At 37.9% G+C, this 20,193-nt stretch overlaps 1 protein-coding gene across 10 annotated transcripts in view; it reads right to left on the bottom strand.

The window, feature by feature from the left end:
- The window catches only part of LIN52 (lin-52 DREAM MuvB core complex component), a 111,385-nt gene that overhangs the window by 70,559 nt on the left and 20,633 nt on the right, over window positions 1–20,193 (bottom strand). For 2 of the 10 annotated variants that reach the window (XM_038545260.1, XM_038545254.1), the window contains exon 6: window positions 593–816. The exons of 6 other annotated variants lie outside the window; for them this stretch is intronic. In XM_038545260.1, the coding sequence (XP_038401188.1) occupies window positions 608–816 (209 nt within the window). In that variant the 3' untranslated portion in view covers window positions 593–607. Of the gene's footprint in view, window positions 1–592; window positions 817–14,072; window positions 14,114–17,738; window positions 17,989–20,193 lie in introns of those variants that run through there. 2 more of the 10 variants (XM_038545258.1, XM_038545255.1) reach the window with 2 other exon arrangements.

Raw genomic sequence — 20,193 nt, 5'->3', positions numbered from 1 at the left:
TACCATTTTAGGATGCTGTGATTTTGTTTGATTTTTGCTTTCTTTATGTTTTCTATAATGAATATGTATTGTTTTATAATGGCAAAAAAATAAAGCTCATATTTAACTTTTAAAAATATACATTACAGGGGTGTCTGGGTGGCTCAGTTTAGCGTCTGCCTTCCCCTAAGGTCCTGGGGTTGGGTTCCCTGCCCAGAGGGGAGTCTGCTTCTCCTTCTCCCTCTGCCCCTCCCTTCAGTGCTCTCTCTTGCAAATAAAATAAAATCTTAAAAAAAATACACACTACAAAAAAAACTCTCTGTGGCTTTAACAATTATTTTCAGTTAGATAAGTAGTATCTCTTGTTCTTACAGTCTCTCATTTCTAACATGTATACAGTTACATGATTAGCATCACAATGTACTTGGTTTACTTACACCTTTGCTAAGCACTTTACACATGCCATTTCTAATCTCTCTACAATGCTATAGGACCGTTTTTATCCTAAAGAAAACCCAGCAGGGCTTTTACATTTTAGAACCTGTTTTCCCCACATAGATTTTATTTTGAGAAGTGTAATAAACTGCAAACTGAGATCTTTAAGACCATAAAACTATCTTTATTTTTTTTAAGTCACTTTGTAAATACAAACAAATCTTTTTTTCTTGGTTATCCTCCAAATCTCAATTAGAAACACTCTTGCATTTAGGAATTCTAAACTGACACTAGGAATATATTCAGGATTGCCAGAACCCAGGAAGAGCACAAGCGTGGTACTTAACAAAGCACACTGGAATGTGGGACAGGATCTGGGCTGATTATTCGTTGAAGGATGGCCTGGATAGGAAAAGAAGATACCAGTGTACTTAAGAATAAACAACCTTTTTTTTTTTTTAAAGAGAGAGAGAGAGAGGAGGAGAGAGGGGAGGGGCAGAGGAATGAGGGAGAGAGAGAATCTTAAGCAGGTTCCACCTTCAGTGTAGAGGCAGAACCCAACATGGGGCTTGATTTCACAACTCTGACATCATGACCTGAGCAGAAATCAAGAGTCTGACACTTAGCCGACTAAGCCACCCACTAAACAACTTAATTCCTAAATCATGCTGAAATTTTGGTTACCATTCCACATTAAAAGCATATTTAATTACCTCTTCATTTGCTGATATGTTTATTCAATTTAAATTGCAGAGGCACAGAAAAGGGAACACTGTAATGTAATACACAGGCACTCTCTCACCTTTCCATCAATGCACAGACCTGCATAATCATCTATTCTCCCCATCCTCTGATTATGACACAGTAGCCCTATCTTCCAACCTGAGGCCAGCACACCTGTGCTCTAAACCCTGGCCCTTCTCAGGAAGCTTACTTATACTTTACCCCTCTTCACCTGTGTCTCCCATCTTTGCCACCGGAATTTAAACATACACAAGTCTTTTTATTTTTTATTTATTTTTTATTCTTTAATTTTTATTTATTTATGATAGTCACACACACAGAGAGAGATAGAGAGAGAGAGGCAGAGACATAGGCAGAAGGAGAAGCAGGCTCCATGCACCGGGAGTCCGATGTGGGATTCGATCCCGGGTCTCCAGGATCGCGCCCTGGGCCAAAGGCAGGCGCTAAACCGCTGCGCCACCCAGGGATCCCCACAAGTCTTTAAAAAAAAATATTTTGAGAGATAGCACAAGCACAAGCAAGGCAGAGGGAGAGGGAGAAGCAGACTCCCCATTGAGCAGGGAGCCCGACTCGGGGCTCAATCCCAGGATCATGACCTGAGCCAAAGGCAGATGCTCAAACGACTGAGCCACCCAGGTGCCCCCTAAACACACACAAATTTATTGTCTAAAAGCAAACAATACACTTTGACTCTACTTCTCCCTCTAGCAACCACCTCTCTCCCTCTTAACAGCTGAACTCGGTAAGCATTATCTACATTTCTTATCTTCCACTCACTCCTCACTCCGTTTCAAACTACCTCACTCATCCATACATTCAACTGCCTACACAATGTCTCCAATTAATATCCAAAGCCAAACCCCTGTCAAAAACCAAACTCATAATTTTTCCTCACAAATCGGTTCCTCCTCCATTGTTCTTTCTAAAAAGTGTAGTGAGATATAATTCACATATGAACTGCACATACTTGGAGTGTACAGTGTGGAAGTTTTGACAAACATATTTACCACTATTGAGGCAAAACCCTTCTGAGTCCTATGAATCACGAGATTTTTCCGGTCTGGCTGGTGGGGCTAGATACTAGCACTGGCCTGTGGTGTCAGTCACTGTTCGCCCAATCCCTTCAGATGGTACTCTCTTCAGCCTCCAGTAGTTTACTCACATGAATGGGTGGACTGGTACTCAGTTGGAGACTCCAGGAGAATCCTCTACAGATCTCCTGGGTTCTGTGTAGCCTTCTCCTTTTTGGAATTCTGTCCTGTGAACACCAGCTGCCTTGGTCTCTCCAAACTCTTAGCTCTGTTTCTTCACCTCAGGGAGTCTGTCAATCTCTGCCTGGGGTCCCCCTCCCTGTACCACAGCTTGAAAACTCTCAAAGCAGTAAGCTGGGATGATCACAGGGCTCATCTCATTCACTACTTGTCTCTCGGAAACCACTGTTTCATAGATTTTGTCATTTAAAAAAATTGTTCCAGGTGGAAAAGTGAATCTAGTCCCTGTATTCCACCTCAGCCAAAAGCAGATGGCCTTCCAATGTTCTTTACATGCCACTGATTTATTTGATCAGGGGAGAAATCTGGATTCATTGTTGATAACTCCCTCTCCTTTCTCATGTCCCACAGCAAATCAATCAAGACTTTGTCCTAAATCCTCAAATTCAGTGACCTTCCTCCCTGGCCACTACCTAGGCATCACAGTCTTGGCTACTGCAATGACCTCCTACTTGGTGTCCCTACTTCCTCTCTTGCCGCCCTCCAAACCATTCTCTTCATGGCCAGATGCTGAATATTGCTTCCTTTAGTCCTTCAATGACTTCCTGGTGTTCTTAGGATAAGATTTTAAAGGATAAGATTTTAAAAATCCTTAATTTTTCTTCTTAATAAGAAGTCTTTTTTTTAAAAAAAAAGATTTATTTATTTATGATAGACATAGAGAGAGTGGCAGAGAAACAGGAGGAGGGAAAAGCAGGCTCCATGCCGGGAGCCCGAAGTGGGACTCGATCCCGGGACTCCAGGATCGTGCCATGGGCCAAAGGCAGGCGCTAAACCGCTGAGCCACCCTGGGATCCCTTAATAAGAAGTCTTACATGATCCAGCCTTTGTCTACTTTAGCAGTCACTGACTGTTTCAGGCATATTATTCTTCTTTCAGTTTGGCAAGGACATTCTAGTATTCCTTCCCACAACCAGAATTGCTACTCCTTCTAGGCAGCTCATTTCCCTTTCTTTCACTCAATTAACTCCAATTCATTCTTCATACTTAAGTATCTTTTTCTCAGGGGAACGATCACTGCCCATTTGACCTCTGCCCCACATTCTACTTAAAACAATTTATCAGCAAACAATTATTTGTGTAATGCCTTTACTACAAGAATGTTAGCTCTGTGACTGCAGAAACCATCTCTCTTATTTACTGCTAAGTCCTTGGTACCTAGCACAGTACCCTGAAAGTACACAATAAATATTTGCTGTATGAATGTGAGATAATAAAAAGTATATATATTGGTCCCTGCCCCTGGTTCCTGGCACAGAGCTCCTAAAAACTCTCATAATTTCCTAACTGGTAAGAACCCTAGGAGAATTTTTTGTTCTAATATTTATCTTTGACCCCAGTTCCTGACACAGAGTTGCTAAATCCCTTGGCATCTATCTCCTGGGTGACAGTAGTGTCTTTTGTTCTAATGAGGTGACTTGTGGTGGGTTCCTGGATGGGGGCTGCTCACCAGAAAGACCAAGCCATGATTGGAAGCTTGGGATTTTCATTCATATCACTCCTTGCTCCAGGGAGGGGAGAGTGGCTGGAAATGCAGTTACTGACTGATCATGGCTATGTGATTAAAACCTCCATAAAAATTAACCAAGTACAGGGTTTGGGGGCTTCTGGGCTGGTAAACAAGTGGAGATACTGGTAGAGTGGCTCATCTGGAGAAGGCACAGAAGCTCTATACCTATTTTTTTTTTAAGATTTTATTTATTTATTCATAAGAGACAACACAGAGAGAGAGGCAGAGAGACACAGGCAGAGGGAGAAGCAGGCACCCTCTGCCCAATGCGGGACTTGACCCTGGGACTCCAGGATCATGACCTGAGCCAAAGGCAGATGCTCAACCACTGAGCCACCCAGGTGTTCCCTGTGCCTTTTCTACACACTTTGCCCTACACATCTCTTCCAGTTGGATGTACATCTGTATTCTTTATCATATTCTTTTACGACAGACTGGCAAACAGTAAGTAAACTTTTCCTGAGTTCTGTGAGGTGCTCTAGCAAACTTATCAAACCCAAGAAGAGTTTGTGGGAACATCCAATTTACAGTCGATCAGGTCACAGGCACAAGTGACAACAACTGGACTTTCAACAGGTATCTGAAGTGGGAGGGAGGGGAGTCCTGTGGCACTAAGCCCTTAACCTGTGGGATCTAACAGTATCTCCAGCAAGTCAGAATTGAGTTAAATAGCAGGACATCCAGATTGGTGTCGCAGAATTGCTTGGTACTGGGGAAAAGAAACCCATGTGTGGTGTCAGAAGTGTTTTGACAGTAGAGTGTGACAGTAGCATGAGAGTAAAGGAGAAACCTAGGAGGAGTAAGAATCAGCTTTCCCCACAAAATGAATTAAATACAATGTCTTAAAATAATAGAGTTTTAATGTTGTAAGCATCTGAGGAGTCTTCTAGTACAACAACTTCATTTTTCAACTAAGGAAACTGATGCCCAAGGTCACACCACTAAATTAATGATAAAGGTATCAGGCAGTAATAAATGATAAATTGTATCAGGCAGTAATAAAATCTAATATTTATTGATAGCTAACTAGGTGTCAAACATCATCCTATGCATTTTTCTCACAGAAGTGAATTTTTTAAGTGTACATTTCAATGGCATTTAGTATATTCATAATATTGTGTAACCACCACTTATACCAAATTCTAAAACATCTTCATGACCCCCAAAGAAATTCCTCTACTCATTAGAAGCAGTCACTCCCCCTCTACCCTATCTCCTATCCTTTCTCCTGATTGGCAACCACCAATCTGCTCTCTGTCTCTATGGGTTTATTACCCAGGATATTTCATATAAGTGAAATTGTATAATATGTGACATTTTTGTGTCTGGCTTCTTTATTAGTATTATGTTTTTGAGATTCATCCATGTTGTATCAGTACTTCATCCATTTTTATGGCTGAATAATATTCCATTGTATGTATTTGCCATAGTTTGGTTATTCATATATCCGTTAATGCATACTAGGTTTTCCCCATTGTTTAGCTAACAGGAATAGTACTGATATGAACATACATGTGCAAATATTTGTTTAAGTTTCTGTTTTCGATTCTGGGTGTATATCTAACAGTGGAATCGTTGGGTCTGGTGGTAACTCTATGTTTAACCTTTAGGGAACCACCACTTTCCCCCAGTGGCCACATCATTTTACATTTATACCAGCAATGTATGAGAGCTCTAATTTCACCATATCCTTGTCAACACTTGTTACTTCCTGTTTTAAAAAACTATTATTATTATAGTCATCTTAGTGGGTGTGAAATGACATCTCACTGTGTCTATTTTGCATTTCCCTGATAACTAATGATGTTCAGCATCTTATTATGTGCTTATTGGTCATTTGTGGATACACAATTCAAGTCCTTTGCCCATTTTTTAACTAGGTTGTCCTTTGGTTGTTGAGTTGTTAGAGTTTTTTATATATTATAGATACTGGGTCTTATCAGATAAATGAAATCCAAGTTTTCTCCCGTTTTATGGGTTGTCACTTCACTTTCTTGATAATGTCCTTTTATGCACAAATGTTTTTAACTTTAATGGAGTCCAATTTATCTATTTTTGATTTTGTTGCTTGTATTTTTTGGTGTCATATTAAGAATCTGTGGCCAGATCCAAGGTTATGAAGATTCATACTAGGCATTTTATAATCGTCATCCAATTAATTTAATCCTCTCCACAACCCAATAAGATAGGTATTATTATTACTACCTCCATTTTATACACAAGGAAAATGAGGTCAGAGAGAGACAAGTTGTCAAGTTTAGTAAGTATTAGAACTAGTCTGTTCCCAATGACCAGGCTCATAATCCCCAAGTCAGTTTTTCTCTCTATCCTTAACAACATGGGAGCTTGTTTTTCTGAAAGGGTGATGAGGGAGAACAAGACAGAAGTCATGGTCTTTTTGTCACTTCTGCAGTTACTAGACCCAGCCCACACTCAAGAGAATAAGATCATGCAAGGGCCTAATTCCAGTAGCAGGGATCAGAGAGGTCATGTCAGAATCTGCCTACCATATCAGAGTTCTGTTTTAATGTCACACATCCTTCCTGGGTGATCTCTTTCTCACTGATGGCTTTAACTAGAACCTATAAGCTGATGATGTTCAAAACTATTTCCTGTACACTAGATCCATACATTTAACTATCTCCTGGGTAGAACCACATACATTGCTTACACATAGACCTACAACTGAATTCTTAATCTCTCTTCTCAAAAGTGATCTTCCTATATTAATCCAAGCCAGAAACCTAAGAGACTTTTTTAATTTAAATATATGTGACATATAACTCTGTACAAATTTAAGGTATACACATTAAGAGTCATTCTTTTTTATTTTTAAAATGTTCCATTACCAGATTTCTAAGTAGGAAAAATTTTTTTAAGTTTATTTTTTTAGTAATCTCTGCACCCAAAATGGGGCTTGAACTCACAACACTGAAATCAAGAGTTACATGCTTTTCCAACTAAGCCAAATAGGTGCCCCTAAGAGTCATTCCTGATTCCTCATTCTAACTGCCCAGAACTCCCTGGCCCCAATACAACCAACCAGTCACTAAGACTTTCCATTCTACTACCCAGATTTCTAGAATCCATCCTTCATTTTTCATTTCCACTTCTACTATCTTAGTTCAAGGGCTTATCATTTTGGTCTGGCTTACTGAAGAACTTACTAACTTGTCTTTCTTTCTCTGTCTCCACCTTATTCTTTTTATTATTAATCCATCTTCTGGGATCCCTGGGTGGCGCAGCGGTTTGGCGCCTGCCTTTGGCCCAGGGCGCGATCCCGGAGACCCGGGATCAAATCCCACGTCGGGCTCCCGGTGCATGGAGCCTGCTTCTCCCTCTGCCTGTGTCTCTGCCTCTCTCTCTCTCTCTGTGACTATCATAAATAAATTAAAAAATTAAAAAAAAATTAAAAAAAAATCCATCTTCTATCATGTTAGCAAAGTGATATTTTTAAGAAAGTATGATTACATGCCTACTATGCTTTAAATTTCTCATATGCTCCCATAATGATTACAAAAGTTGATAGTTTTTAAGCACTGAAGTGCCAACACTATGCTAAAATTTTATAAATTATATTGTATCAAATCATAAAAAGAACACTCTCAGGTAAAAGCTCTCAAAGTATGGTCAGAAAACCCCTAAGAATCACTAAGCATCTTTCAGGGGGTCCATGAATCCAAAACTATATGTATAATACTAAGATACCCTTGTCATTCATTCTCTAATAAGTGACCAGTGAAGTTTTCTAGAGCCTACCTAACAGAAGATATAACACTGAAAGCAAAAGAAGATATGAAAATCTTTTTCAGGCTGTCTTTTATCAGGCCAGACAGTAAAGAAATTTGAAAAAAATGCCACTCTTGTCAATATTTTTTTGTTCAGAAAAGTTAGTCTTCATAAAAATGTTACTTATGTTACTATGTAATGGATGTGTTCCCATTTTAAAATCCATTAATAAATATTTCTAAATTTTCTCCTTTTTAATTTCTGAAACAGTAAATATAGACAGATATAACCCATACAAACAAGCGCCCTTTCAGGTCATCATGAATCTTTAAGAGTGACACCAAAAAATCTGAGAACCACTGTTCTAAGGTTATTATCTCCATTCCACAAAGAAACGAGCACTTAGAGAGTTAAGAAACTTGCCTAAGTGGTAGACTGAGGTGCATAATAAAGCTGCATGACTCCAGAACCCAAACTGTTCATCACTATATTGCCCTCACTTGTTCGTTCTTTTCTTTTCTTTTTCTTCCTTCCTTCCTAAAAAGATTTATTTATCTATTTATTCATGAAAGACAGAGAGAGAGGCAGAGACACAGGCAGAGGGAGAAGCAGACTCCATGCAGGGAGCCCGATGTGGGACTCAATCCAGGCACGGGATCAGGCCCTGAGCCAAAGGCAGATGCTCAACCACTGAGTCACCCAGGCGTCCCTCATTATTTATCATCTGGTTCCTACCTAATTATTTCTAAGCTAATGTTCTTTCTCTTATATCGTACTCAGGCCATCACGTTTTTCCACTAGCCATAGTTTCCTCAAATGGAGGTACTTTTTATTTTTTTTAAAGATTTTAATTATTTATGAGAGAGAGAGAGACAGGGGCAGAGGCAGTGGGAGGAGCAGAGGAAGAGAGACAAGCAGACTCCGTTCTGAGCACTGAGCCCAATGTGGGGGTTAATCCCAGGACCCTAAGATCATGACCTGAGATGAAACCAAGAGTCAGGTGCTTAATCGACCGAGCCATCGAGGCACTCCAAATAGAGGCTCCAATAGAGCTCCAAATAAAGCTATATTTTGAAAAAGCAATTCCTATGAGCTATTCACTACAATAAGTTAGTACAAAGCTTTCTTTACTTTTTCTTTTTTTTTTCTTTTTTTCTTTTTTTTATTTATGATAGTCACACACACAGAGAGAGAGAGGCAGAGACACAGGCAGAGGGAGAAGCAGGCTCCATGCACCGGGAGCCCGACGTGGGATTCGATCCCAGGTCTCCAGGATCGCACCCTGGGCCAAAGGCAGGCGCCAAACCGCTGCGCCACCCAGGGATCCCAACAAAGCTTTCTTTAAACCAGACAAACTTAAGTTTATCAACCTATCAAATACAGATATAATTCCTTGGATCTGACCCCTTAAGGATTTCTTCTTAAGGGATGCCTGGTGGCTCAGCAGTTGAGCGTCTGCCTTCAGCCCAGGGCGTGATCCTGGAGACCCGGGATCGAGTCCTGCATTGGGCTCCCTGCATGGAGCCTGCTTCTCTCTCTGCCTGTGTCTCTGCCTCTCTCTGTGTGTCTTTCATGAATAAATATATAAAATCTTAAAAAAAAAAAAAAAGAATTTCTTCTTAAAAATAAACCTCACAGAGCACCTGGGTGGCTCAGTCGGGTAAGCATCTGCCTTCAGCTCAGGTCATGATCCCAGGATCCTGGGATGGAGCCCGGGTTGGGCTCCCTGCTTAGCACGGAGTCAGCTTTTCTCTATACCCATCCTACATGTGCTCTTTCTCAAATAAATCCTTTGGAAAAAAAAAAAAAAAAACAACCCAAACCTCACAAAATGTCCACAGAAATGCCAATGATTATACTAATCTCCCAGGGGATATGTTTGGAACCAAGAAACAGGGACTTAAAGTCATTGTTTACATGTTTTATGTTAGTTACAATGTATTCATTTCTACAAAAGATTTATGAACTGAAAAAGAAAAACTATACTGGACAGTAAGCCACTGAAGATTGTGTACAGTGCTTCAGTGATTTCCTAAACCTTCACAACAAAGATGCCCAAACAAGCTCTTTTTCCTCAGGCATCTTCACAGCAATGCGTTTCCTTCTTCACACTGGCTTTTCTTTATAGTTGACTGGGGAATTTGACACAGATTCATTTGCACAAGACGTAGTTCCAATCCTCATGAAGTTATTATTTTTTTTTTCTCAAAAGAAACCTATCTAGTAGGCTCCACTATTTCTAAAAATAATCCACTGCACAGGGTAGATTTTCCGCTCTGGGTCAAACTGTAAGGTCTATAAGCACCGCGCTTAGATAAATCATTAATAATCCAACTGAAGTCAATGGCTCCAGTGTAATTCCCTGTGGTTTCCACATCCCACATCCCACCCAAACAACTTTTCTAATAATCCTCCATTGCTTAGATCTGCTGTTTCCATTTTATATTACAAATTTACTATTTCTTACTAGCCATAATGGTTTCCATACACATTTGAAAAGATGTCTTTTATAATTAAGTGATGGAAGTTTTAATTACTAATGTGAGACTAAAATCTTCCTTATTCTTTCCTTTCCAATTCTAAAATAATTATATACACCAACTCAGTTATTACTTCATTATACAAGTTTTTTTGTCATACGGTGCCCAAGTTAGTCAACAGTTAAAGATGTTTTGGTTTTTCAAAGAAAGTGGTTTTCCTCTTTTTTTTTTTAGAAAGTGGTTTTCCAAGGATTTCCACATGACAAATGATAACACATTTAAAAATGCATTGTTCAGTAAGGCTGTCAGAAAACTTAAATATCAAATCAGGAAACCAGTAAGAAAACACACTTTCACTTTGTCCACTTGAATTTTTTCTATTATGTAACCAATAATGATATTCTGATATCCCCATGAGGGAGAAGAAGTAGGGGAAGAAAAGAATTCAGCCAGCCCAAGTCACATATCTAGTAATTTAATATTCATTTCTAAGATACTAGAGCTTTGACATCATAACCTAAGCTAAAATGACAGGGGTGGCATTAACAAAAAGTGAAAATACTCCCAAAACGAACTATACTAAAATTCAAAATTTGTGTTTAAATTGGAGAAATCTGGGGATCCCTGGGTGGCTCAGCGGTTTAGCGCCTGCCTTTGGCTCAGGGCGTGATCCTGGAGTCACGGGATCGAGTCCCACATCAGGTTCCCGGCATGGCGCCTGCTTCTGTCTCTGCCTCTCTCTCTTTCTGTGTGTCTTTCATAAATAAATAAATAAAATCTTTAAGTAAATAAATAAATAAATAAATAAATCGGAGAAATCTGAATAAGGATTGTATGTCAATTATATTGTATCATGGTAAATTTGAGTGTGTTAAAATTATACTGTAGATATGTAGGAGAATGTCCTCACTCTTTAAAAATTATGCTTAAAAAAATAATAAAAATAAAAAAATAAAAATTATGCTTAAGTATTTATGAAGTGTCATGGTTTCTGCAGCTAGCTCTCAAATAGTTCAAGAATAAAACAATAAACTTAAAATTATATGTGGAAAGATAAAGCAACTGTGACAAATGTTAACAACTGGTGAACAGGTGAAGGGTATATAAGTATTGTACTGTTCTTAAAACATTTAAAAGAGATTTGAAACCTGACAAAACATAAAGCTGGGAGAAAAAAACCCCAAACTTTGGCTCATTAGAATATGCCATTAAGAAAATCAAAAGGCAAGCCATAGAGAGGGATAAGATATTTGCAATTTATGTAACAGACAAAGAATGCATTATCTGGAATATGTCAATAATACTTGCAAATCAATTTTTAAAAGATTGACAATCCAATTTTAAAGATGGGCAAGAGGTATGATAAACACTTCACAAAAGATGTTATCCAAATGGCCAATGAACATACGAAAAAGTGCTCAACCTCATTAATAATTAAGAAATGGAAATTGAAACTACATTGAGGTACCATTATAATTATCAGAATGATTAGAATTTAAAAGTCTCCCAGTAAGGATTTGGAGGAACTGAAATTGCCAAAGGGCTTATAAATTGGTATAACCACTTTGGAAAACTCTTTGGAAGCAGCATCTATTATATAAACATAACCCAGCAATTCTACTCCTAGTTATATATACAACAAAAATGCATATACCAAAAAAAGACATATACTACTAATGCTCAGAGTATTTATTTATAATTACCAAAAGCTGGAAACACTTCAAATGTTCATGATTGGCAGAATGAAAAAAATTGTATTGTGTTCTTGCAACAGCATACCACACACAGTGATGGAAAGAAACAAATGACCACTAAAGACAATGGATATCATAATCAAAATGTTGAACAAAAGAGGCCAGACACAAAAGAGTGTAACTTGTGATTCCATTTACATAAAGTTCAAAAACAAACAAAATTCTTTCATGATATGTCACAGTAGTGCTTGCTTTAGGGGAAGGGGCAGATAGTTACTGAGAAAAGCATGAAGGTGGCTTTATTTTATTTTATTTTTATTTATTTATTTATTTATGATAGGCACACAGTGAGAGAGAGAGAGGCAGAGACACAGGCAGAGGGAGAAGCAGGCTCCATGCACCGGGAGCCCGATGTGGGATTCGATCCCGGGTCTCCAGGATCGCGCCCTGGGCCAAAGGCAGGCGCCAAACCGCTGCGCCACCCAGGGATCCCTGAAGGTGGCTTTATATTCGAAAGGTTTATATTCGAAAGGTTATCTTCATCTGGTCTGGGTCATGGTCACAGGGAAGTACTAATTTTCTGAAAATTCATTAAGCCGTAAACTATAATTTACTTTTCATTATATATATTATACTTCCATTTTAGAAAGTTTATTAGATAACCAAAAAAATGATGTCACAGTGGAATATTTTTGTATCCCGAATCTGAGGTCTCATTTTACTTCCCATCCAAAGAGCTGCAATTTCATACATTCAAACAGTTCTTTGCTCCTACTAAACAGTTTAAACTAAAAGTATTGTTCTCCAACTACAGGTGAGAAAAGCTGAAAGAACAAAGCTGGACAAAATCTTGGCCAATGTTTGCTTATGAAAAGATCCTCTTTCACCAACTAAGCCATCTTTTGCCCTTGACCCAAGAGGCTACCACTCCTTTTATTCCCAAATTTCTACTTCTGGAAGAACATGCTAAGGATGGGAAATGAAGTATCACAACTCTCCCCTAGCTATTCATCACTTGCTTAAAGTGATCAATTATTGTTAATGGATCTAGTCATTTTTATTTATTAGAAACAGTCAGTAAAAGAGTTTAAAATTTTAACTGCACAGGATATCAGGAGATAGATCTTTCATGTAACTATAATTTTGTTTCTAGAATGGGATACAATTTTTCTCTATTTCTTTAGTTTCTCTATCCAAAAATAGAATGTGCTCATTGTGGGCAGTAAGGAAAATTCAGAAAATTTTAAAGAACAAAAAAATCACTAGATAGGCATTAAAACATTTGTGCATTTCGGGTGCTTATAGGGCAGAATAAATGTTTCTTCCTCTAGGGCAGAAAAACAAACCAAAAACATATTACTGTATTTCCTTCCCATCATTTGTCTATGTCCACACTACCAAAAAACAAAACCAAAAAGAAAAAAAAAAAAAACAACTTGATTTTGTGTTGTGCATTATAATTTTTTCACTTGCAATTATCCTTACATACAATCAGCAGTTTTCTGTCATTAAGTTCTCCTTAATGCTTTAACATTTTTATGGCTGCATTGTCTTCTCCTGTGTGGATGGTACTATAATTTACTTGGATATTCCCCTAGTGTTGAACTTTAAATTGTTTCAGTATGTACATCCTCCCCATGTATTTTCTACAATTAAACAGAATGCTACTTTGAAACCAACCCCATCCAAATTAATGTATGCCCCACTTGCTTTCCTCTATCTTTGCGTTCCCCAACCCCCCACCCCAAATCAGAAGAGAATAGAACATCACAAGCATTTTATGGTAAAATCCTCTTTGTGCATAAAGCCATTTCAGAGCCAATGTTGGGTTTATGAAACAACTTGACTAATGGATAAAATATATGAATGCTTATAAGCCTTAAAGGTAATTTGAGGCTTTGTGTATCCTAATTTGTTAACCAAGAGAAAAATGAGAAATAATGGCATGTTTTATTTCCCATTATCATAATACATTTTTAAAACAAAATACTTAAGGCTAAACTGACAATTTCTAATTATGAGGAATAACCTTGATCCTTCCAAAGTGGGATTTCTAGATTTTATACTGTATTACTACCTAAATAGGATCCCATGCTAATGACTGTGGTGAAATGGTATGGCAATGTCCGAAACAAAGAAAACAAAAGATAAATTTCATTTGGTATTTGAGTAGTGCAGATTAAACACTGTCCTTAAGGTGCTTTTGCATCAAGTTCCCTGGCTTTATTTTTCAGGTTAAAATAATTTAAATACATACCTTCTTGAATTTCCCTGTCAACAGATATAATTAAGAAACATTAAAAAAAAAAGTTCATCCTCACAACTGAAAAAATAAATATTAAAACAAGATATTAATGTTTTGCCTACCAAGTTCGCAATGACTTTAAAATTATAATGCTTGGTGTTCATAAGAATGTAGCAGTAGGAAATGCCTTTCTAGAAGACAATTTGGCAGTAGATTTCCTCTCTGTCAGAGATCTCACAAATCTCTAGCTATACGTAAAATGTTGTCTTCACTCCTGGGAGGAACTGACCCTGTTGCTGATATACTCCAAATATAGCCGTTAATTAATAGATGTATCAACATCAAGTATTTGGGGCCAATTGCATTATTTTAAACATATTCTTTATTTATTTTTGAAGTATAGTTGACATACAATGTTATATTAGTTGCAGGTGTACACAGTGACTTGACAATTCTATACATTATACAATGCTCACCATGTAAGTGTAGTTACCACATTATTTCAAATTTATACTTCTGAAATTTTTTTCCAGTTAATAAAGATTTGGATATCAACTATATATAAAGACCATACCAATTTCCTGAATATAGGTAAGCTAAGTGAATAAAATATCACTACCATGGAAGAAAACTATACAAAGTAATTTATTCAACTGAAAGGCCTACTGATCTGCCAAAGAGTACTGTAGAGGGACTCCACAAATCCATTTCTGAAGTTATGGATATCCTGTTACACATGTTTATCTCCCTGACAGAAAAATATCTATTCAAAACATTACCTGTTGCCCAAACTAGAGTATTGCTGTCACTCTATTAATAACATCCACCTAAGAACAAATGGCTTTTACTTATTTCTTAAAAAATCAAGGTGCCTGACTCCTAAGAAATGTATAAAAGAGTTATGTGATGTTTTTCTTTAACTGGATCTCCCTCCTTCTTCTGAAGTCCCTGTAATTAGTTAGGTTCAAAGCATCATGGTAGACTCTAATTTCAGCTTTATCCCTTCGATCCATCCATCCAGACAGTTACTTAGTTCTGGAAATGACAGAGCTGAAACATCTTCTGTCAGTGCATTTCTTTCCATTCTCACTGCACCATTCATTCAAGCCCTCAACTCTTCTTGCTGGACTCCCATAATACCTTCCAGCCTCCTGGCTCTACCATTCCATTCCATCCTATGCACCAACATCTCCTAACCACGTGACTTCCCTACTCAGAAATCTTCAATGGTAGAATTTTTGACACAGAAAAATACTTAAGACGGAATGAAAAAAATGCACAGGCTAAAACTATATACATATAACTAGTCTCGGTTATTTAAAAAGCATGCCTGTGTATGAACACAAGCAGAAAGGGAAAACAGTGGGGCAAAAAACACATCTAATATTAACAATGGTTATTTCTTAGTGTTAAGGCTATATAGTTTTTACTTTCTTATCGTTACCTTATGATAAGGTCTCTTTTAGTGAGTGTCACTATAAATCATCTATAATGAATGCACAGTTCATGTTATAGCTGTTAAAATACCTTAAAAATTTCACATGCTTCTGCTACCTTTAAGTTTAATTCCTCATCCCCTAGTATTGAAGGCTCTCCTTAATCCAGGCCCTGTCTCCTTCCTTGTCTTAGTCCTTATGGACCTTGATGTAACCTGGGCTCCTGAAGAATCAGATCACTCTCACCCATTCCTTGAGCACAGGTATTCCTTCAAACTCTGTTTTGCTCTGAATATTCACTCCACCTGGAATATGGTCCCTTCCCACTCCCACCTAACAAGCTCCTATGTGTTCTTCAACGTCTATTTTCACTGATCCAGATACAGCAAATACTACCACATCCCTTCCTCTTGTCCACAGCAGACAACACTGACTGACTTCTCTGAATCCAGGCTCCTTCTCAAATCCTCAATTCAATGGCCCTATACAATCCTTACTAATCAATCCATATTGACATTCAAAATCAAACATACCTGCCATTCCTATAGCAATCTAATGTAATTACTCTCTTCTCCCCCACCCCACAGGTCTTCAAACACTTATGGAGCTCACCTCCTCTACTTTCTATTGAGAATCATTTACTTAATTGTCTTATTTCCCTTTCCTACTGGATTTTAATCTGCACAAGGACAGTAATTATGTCTTATTCATCTTCATATTCCCCTGCAGAGCCTTGCACGAGGTCGGCACTCAGTTGCTGAACTGAATACTTCATTCTTTTCCTATTACCTCATGATTCAAAATGGCTATTTGCAAGTTTTATTTTAAAACAGTTAAATTCTTCTTGAAGAACGACTAATGAATCCAAGTTTATTTCATCAATTTTAGCCAACATTCTTGCCTTAGCTTAATAAGGCAGTGTCTAATCTCACACGGTAACCTGCAGAGTCAAAGGATAGAACAAGATAAGCCAAGATGAGAACTGAGCCCATTCTGAGAGGGCTTATATCCAGGTACAGAAGCTATTGAATTAAACTACCACATTTTTAGAATTTTTTCTACCAATCTCTTTAATCAAAAGCAAAATGTTGGGATGCCTGGGTGGCTCGGCGGTTAGGCACCTGCCTTTGGCTCAGGGTGTGATCCCGCAGTCCCGGGATTGAGTCCCACATGGGGCTCCCTGCATGGAGCCTGCTTCTCCCTCTGCCTACGTCTCTGCCTCTCTCATGAATAAATAAAATCTTAAAAAAAAAAAAAAAGCAAAATATTATTTCTGACAATAGAGAAACTAAAGGACTCTGAGCATCAGAAATATATATTGCTTTGAAAAGGGATTTAAAAACTGGATGAAAAGGAAAAACAAAAATCTAAAGAATCAAGAAAGGCATCAACAAAGTTAGGCAAATAGTCTGGTAAAGTCACAAGAATGTCTTACCTAAATCAGAAACCCAGTTCAAGAGAAATGGTCAAGGAAAAGCTGGTAGCACAGTAAGACTCATGCTGCCATCTAGAGGTTAAAGGCTAGATGATTTTCCTCCTCAATCAATCAACTGCAGTTAATTTAACTTCTATTATAGAGGGAGACCCTACAGGCCTTATAAAGTTAAGTCAGACAAATCTGCTGTCAGGCCACAGAGAAGAATATCCAGGCTGCAAGAGTCCCAGTTTTTCTCTCCTTCTCTTCCTTCGCAGATTAAAATAAAAAATCTAAAGACTAGAGCTAACTGTTCTTCAGGATTTTATCTAGATGGGAAACAATTTCTAGATATAAATGGTCATTTTTTTCAAAAAATTATATGCCTAGAGGGTAGAGAATACTATACCACATAGTATACTACTATACCACAGGCTACCTTGGAAGTTTTTCTTTGGTACCACCTCTTAAGAAAGTTGTACCAAATAGTTTCTGGTATTAGACAACTTCATCAATGTAGATTGATGGGATGAAATACCAGGAATGGGGAAGTCTGTTTTTTTTACGATAAAATGTTGCTTTTAAAAACTATGGTAAGTGGGATCCCTGGGTGGCGCAGCGGTTTAGCGCCTGCCTTTGGCCCAGGGCGCGATCCTGGAGACCCGGGATCGAATCCCACGTCGGGCTCCCGGTGCATGGAGCCTGCTTCTCCCTCTGCCTGTGTCTCTGCCTCTCTCTCTCTCTCTGTGACTATCATGAATAAATAAATAAAATCTTTAAAAAAAAAAAAAAAAAAAAAACTATGGTAAGTGATTATATTTAGCCAAATAACAATCCCATTGAGACTTCTAAATGAACATACAGGATTAGGTTATAAATTAGCAGAAACAACAACTTATAACAAAGTAAGCTGAATTTGGGATGCCTGGGTGGCTCAGTGGTTGGGCGTCTGCCTTTGGCTCAGGTCGTGATCCCAGGGTCCTGGAGTTGGATCCTTCTCCCTCGGCCGGTGTCTCTGCCTCTCTCTCTGTGTCTCCCATGAATAAATAATCTTTTTAAAAACCAAAAAAACAAAACAAAAGCTAAATTTCGTAAAGCTAGTCTTAGAGGGTGATATGCTCATTGTGAAATTATTTACATTAATGACTGTTTAGCCTATCTTTTCTTTATAACATTAAGTTTCTACTCAGACCAACTAAATGAGTATAAATTGAGATTTTCATTTATTTTGTAATATAAGGTAAAGTGTAATCAAGAACTTCATCAAATTCAACACCTTTTCATGATAAAAACACTCCACAAAAAAAGGGGTAATTTCCTCAACCTGACAAAGGACATCTATAAAAAGCCCACAACTAATATCATACTTACTGCTTTTATCCCAAAAGTCAGGAAGAAGACAAGGACGTCCATTTCTGCCACTTCTATTCAATCCTGTACTAGAATTTCTAGCCAGGCCAATTAAGTAAGACAATGAAATAAAAGACATCCAGATCAGAAATAAAAAAGTAGGGGATCTCTGGGTGGCTCAGCGGTTTTAACGCTGCCTTCAGCCCAGGGTGTGATCCTAGGGTCCCGGGATCGAGTCCCGTGTCGGGCTCCCTGCATGGAGCTTGCTTCTTCCTCTGCCCATGTCTGTTTCTCTGTGTCTTAAATATATAAATCAATCAATCAATCAATCTTAAAAAAAAGAAATAAAAAAGTAAAACTATATCTGCAAATGATATGATTCTGTATAAAGGAAAAAAATATATATATATATTTCAAGATTTTATTTATTCATTCATGAAAGACACAGAGAGAGGCAGAGACATAAGCAGAGGGAGAAGCAGGCTCCATGCAGGGAGCCCCATGTGGGACTCAATCCCGGGACTCCAGGATCATGCCCTGAGCTGAAGGCAGGCACTCAACTGCTGAGCCACCCAGGCGTCCCCTATATTTTTAAGTAAGCTCCATGTCCAGCATGGAACCCAACATGGGGCTTGAACCCACAACCCTGAGATCAAGACCTGAGCTGATATCAAGAGTCAGATGCTTAACTGATTGAGCCACTCAAGTGCCCCTGAATATAGAAAGTCTTAAGTAGTCTACTAAAACTCTATTAGAACTAATAAATGGTTTAGTGAAGTTGTAGGATATAAGATCAACATACAGAAGTTAATTGTACATTGATCCTTGAACATGGTTTACACAGATTTTCAACTGGACAGAGGTTTGGCACCTCAAGCCCCATTATTCAAAGGTCAACTGCATTTCTCTAAAGTACCAATGAACTTCAGAAACAAATGAACATGGTGTGGGGGAGACGGGGAAAGAGAGGCAAACCAAGTAACAGACTCTTAACTATAGAGAACCAACTGATGGTTACTTGAGGAGCATGGCAGGGGAGATGTTAAAGAGCTAATGGGGATTAAGGAGGGCAGTTGTGATGAACACCAGGTATTCTATGTAAGTGATGAACCACTAAATTCTACACCTGAAACTAATATTGCACTGTATGTTAACCAACTGGAATTTAAATAAAAACTTGGGGGAAAAAATAAAGCATCAGTAAACAAATTGAAAATGAAATTAAAAAGACAATAACATTTACAACATCAAAAAATAAAATACTTGGGAATTTAACAAAATGTAAAACTTATACTTTGAAAACTACGAAATACTGAAAGAAATTAAATAGAAAGACATACTACATTCATGAATCATTTTAATATTAAGATGGGAATATTCCCCAAAATGATCTAAAGATTCAATGCAATCATTTTAATATTAAGATGGGAATATTCCCCCAAATGATCTAAAGATTCAATGCAATCTCTATCAAAATCTCAACTGACTTCTTTGCAACAACTGACAAGTTAAAATTCCTATGGAAATTCAAGAGCCCCAGAGTAGCCAAAACAATCTTGAAAAAGAACAAAATTGGAAAACTCATACAGCCCAATTTCAAAACTTACTACAAACCTGCAGTAATCAAAACAGTGAGCTAGAGGCATAAGGATAGACATATAGATCAATGAAGCAGATTTGAGAATCTAGAAATAAACCCTCACATTAATGGTCAATTGATTTTTAACAAAAATGCCAAGACAATTAACAGGAAAAGAACAGTCTTTTTAAACAATGTTTGAAACAACTGGCTATCCACATGCAAAACAATGGATTTGGATTCTTGCCTCAAAAACACACAAAAATTCACTTAAAATGATCGAAGACCTAAGTGTAAGAGTTAAAAACTATAAAACTCTTAAGAGAA

Source organism: Canis lupus, chromosome 8, assembly GCF_011100685.1.
Source record: "Canis lupus familiaris isolate Mischka breed German Shepherd chromosome 8, alternate assembly UU_Cfam_GSD_1.0, whole genome shotgun sequence".
Lineage (NCBI taxonomy): Eukaryota > Metazoa > Chordata > Mammalia > Carnivora > Canidae > Canis > Canis lupus.
The sequence above is the reverse complement of the archived record's forward strand: the minus strand, read 5'-3'. Positions and strand labels throughout refer to the sequence as shown.